The following is a 4,135-nucleotide window of genomic DNA, read 5'->3' as shown; positions in this document are numbered from 1 at the left end:
CGAATTGTGCAAAATAATATATTTCTTCTCTTTGTCTTTCTCTTGGTTTGTTTATAAGAAATATTTAGCATAAGTGCTCGCTCGATTGCATGATAAAGTCACAAGTTAGACAACTCTGTTATACAATATAATATAAAGAACCAAATAGACATTTACACAAGGCACTAAATAAATCAATAATAAGTGTAAAATGACTGCAAAATCGGATTATTAACAATAATAGGGATAATCGCGAGAGGAAAGGCACGAATGTAAGACGAGGTAACGAATGTTGATGGAAAGGATCTTTTTAGGCCCTTAGATAGTTAATACGATTTTTGCCGTTGATTTGCCAAGTTTTGCAATCATCGGCAGTACCTGTACTATGTGTATATCTTATTTTCTCCGAACTGTATTTTTAAGGCAAGTTAGAGCAGTAGCAACATACGAGAAAAAAGAAAAAAATGATCTTTGTAAGAAAGCGCGTATGAGTGTGATGTTAAGCCAGCACATGTGAGATGTATAGCAATCTTTTTCTCTCTCGACATACGAAGTATGCATCAGCGAGTTTCTATGAAGAGCGACACGTGTGTTATTCGCGCACAAATATGATTTTCTTGTGCGACGTTAAGTCGTACGTTAAGTCGGACTCGCAGAATATGCACTCGGGCGATGTATACACGACTTAACTGGGACTGTTCTTAAAAACGAGACTCAAACGAATCTGCATTGATAATCGGGATTCGAGTTAACGCAGCGCGATTAATTTTCATGTCACATTCAATGTAAAAGTATTTAAAGAAACTTACTAGAGGAGATACGTAATCGAGATTTTTGCGAATTGTTACAACACGGCGACCGCCGGATTTTTACGACATCCTCTACGAGAGTCTGCACTTGAACGAGTTAAAAAGTATCCGGCACTTGTCCCCAATATTACCAGTCCTTCCTCCACCCCGTTCCTCCTCCACTAATAGTCTGATTTAATTAATTCTGGGCTAACCGATCTTGGTCTCATACATTTCCGAATCAATTAAATATATAGTACTATAGTCTTGATATTTCTCGGTATATGATACAACTTAATAAACTAAAATAGCGCATAATCATCTCTCTTTGTACTACGTGATAGATTTTGAACTCGTACTTGATATACATGTACACCATAATAAGTCTACGATCGCATAATAGATCAAGATCTGTGTTTTTTGTGTAAGAAAAAAACGTAATAATATGTCGTCAACTAATTACCGTCATTGGGGCACTACCGTCGTCGTCGTCGTTGTCGTCGTTATTCTAAGATGAGATCCGAGAGCGAAATAGAATGACAACGTGAAGGAGGAGAGATTCTTAAAAGCTTGAACGTACTTCCCCCGAGAAAATAGAGCAATATTTTATATAATTTTGATAATTAAAAGTTATTTCCAAGTTGTTTATGTTAAAAAATTGCTCTTTAAATAAATAACTAGTTGAAATTAAAGTTATAATTTATCATAAAAATTTATTATATATATACGTATGTCTCTTTTAGTGTTTATTAATTAAATTGTCCAATTAGTAAGTTATTGATTGATTTATATAATTTAAGAAATTGAAAGCGATGAAGGAAATTTTGATAAACTTAATGAGAGTTTATTTAAAACTACTTGGAAATAAACTTATTAATTTATTCCGCAATCGCTTGCGATATTTTACAAATAAATGTAAGAATTAACATAGGAATTTAAATTCAATTTATTTTCCGATGTAAACAAGTAATCATATACATACATAGAGAATATTATCTTACATTTCTTTATAAAATAGGCACGAAGTGTGCCTGATGTATGACTCATGAATTTACGCCGATTCGGTAAAAAGAAAATTATCATCATCATTATCATTACTGTCATTATCATTATTATCATTATCATCATTATTCGCAAATAGATTAATCGCATTCAGTAATCAGACCGCGTCTCGTTTCTCACAAATAAAAAGAATACGTTTCCTTCTATTTTTCTTTTCTAGTCTTGTCTCTCTTTAATCTCTGTGTGGTGCTGTTAGCAATTAAACATCTTTCAAAGTGCGAGAGAATTTTATATCCTAAAAAAAAGGAACTCTCTTTTCGCTACACGACAGAAACGAGGGATGGCGAATATTTAGAGCTAGAATTCTAAGGCAATCGCAAAATGGAAAAAAAAAGAAAATACGGGTTCGCTCGGGGACGCAAATATTTCATGACTATGAATATTGAGCCGTTGAAGACTGTGACGTGCGCACATTTTTTATTTGTCAAGGAAAAAATTGCGAAATTCGTATACCGATCTTGGAACATCTGTCCGAATGAAAAGCGTTGTCCCCACAATTTATAGAATTAGTAGATAAATAAAGATTACCGAATACTCTGGAAACTATATGAATAAAGCTTACCAATGATTGTATTAAAAGGTGATATTTATTTATCTTTTGTAATATTTTCGTTTTTTTTTTTTTTGGATTTAACGCATCTGCGAGATTTCGTTCGTATTTGTAATTATTCTATGTTTATATCGGCGAATCCAAGATTATGTGTGTTCTGTTTAGTAATTTCCTAATTATTCGATGTCTTGCCAAGAATAAAACAATAAAATGCTGGTGGTATATGAACCTATGTATTCGCAAATTTATGAACATATGAATTTATTGATTTATATACCAAAATTTCGACCTGTGAATCCATAAACCGATTAAAAAAACCTAAAATTTTTTTTCAATTTTATAAAAATTAGATTTTTTTCAAAAGGTGCTAAGGATCTGTAGAATATATAATTAATATTATATAATAGTATAATATATTATATAATAGTATAATAGTATAATGGCTCAATAATTTAAAAAAACAAATTAAAAGAAAAAGGGCTACGAGCTAGAAATTTTACGTATACACAAACTGGTAGATAAGTAAGAAAAAATATCTTAATAAATTGTCTTAAATATAATTAATAGCCAAGATTAAGGTAAAAAATAAGAATTAAATATGTATTACCTGGTAAGTATAAATCGTAAAAATGTTTTCCATAATTTGTATATTAACTATATTTTACAAATTTATTTTTGATTATAACAAATTTCAGCTTATGTATGTAAATTGAAAAAACTAAAATAATTTTGTGTCGGTTTTAATAATATAATTGTATATTATGTAATATCATTCCACAAATAATATAAATGTCTGATTGTCATATAAATGATTCGTCATATAAATATAATAGATTCCGTCATATAAATGATACCAGGATTGAGATACCTACAATCAGTTGCGGAATTAAAAATTTTTGTTCGAACAAAGTTAGGCCCAGAAGCAATCAGGTCGATGGACCAGTTTAACGACTTTCGAGAATAAATGTTAGATTTAGAGACACAGCGTAAAATGTCGGTTATGCAACTTGTAATACGATCAAGTAAATCTCTATATCATTCAGTCAGAGCGTCTAACAATTTGATAACGAAGAGGACAAGTCAAATATTTCTGTCACATAGTAATCCTCATTGTAAGTCAACTATCACAGTTGAAACATCGAAGAGATCTCTCTAATTCTGTTTCTCGTCATACTGGATCACGCATTTCCTGAAGTGTTTGGCGCAGAAGGGATACAATGTCGGATGATCGCATGTCCTGCAAGCAGCTGCGAGATGAGAGCAGCATCTCAAGCTTTCACGGCAACAAGAGGCCCACAAGTCGGGTCCGGCAGCGGCGCAATCGTAACAGAAACAGTCACCTGCAATTCGAGATGCCATTTAATATTTATGATTTAACGATTTCCTCTGAAAATTTCCTACAAACCGCACTTCCTCGATTTCACTTGCGCCGATATCTTTTATCTTCAACTATTCAAACTCGCCATAAGCAGTTTCCGCATTTCATCGAAGATGAACGTACAAATAATTATATTTGATTGTGTTTTGCATTACTAGCGTTCTCCATAATAAAATCAAATTTCAAAGTAATGTGTTCACGGATTGCCATTCTCTTTTGTCAAGAATATTTAAAAAATTCTACTTATATAAAGAATTTTTGATTAATAAATACTTATATATTTGAAGAGTGAATTAATTTATATTTACTCGAAGTACAGAAATTAACTTATATTTAATTTTCTACTTAAACAGTTCATATGTTGTGTATATATATATA

General features: G+C 31.6%; 1 protein-coding gene across 1 annotated transcript in view; it reads right to left on the bottom strand.

Moving 5' to 3' along the window:
* Positions 1-3,117: 3,117 nt before the first annotated feature.
* Positions 3,118-4,135, bottom strand: part of LOC108751008 — a 7,181-nt gene continuing 6,163 nt past the window's right edge. The window contains exon 3 of the mRNA XM_018490929.1: positions 3,118-3,719. Coding sequence (XP_018346431.1) covers positions 3,532-3,719 — 188 coding nt within the window. The 3' untranslated portion in view covers positions 3,118-3,531. The remainder of the gene's footprint in view (positions 3,720-4,135) is intronic.

This window comes from Trachymyrmex septentrionalis, unplaced genomic scaffold, assembly GCF_001594115.1.
Source record: "Trachymyrmex septentrionalis isolate Tsep2-gDNA-1 unplaced genomic scaffold, Tsep1.0 scaffold40, whole genome shotgun sequence".
In the NCBI taxonomy this organism is placed as follows: domain Eukaryota; kingdom Metazoa; phylum Arthropoda; class Insecta; order Hymenoptera; family Formicidae; genus Trachymyrmex; species Trachymyrmex septentrionalis.
The sequence above is the reverse complement of the archived record's forward strand: the minus strand, read 5'-3'. Positions and strand labels throughout refer to the sequence as shown.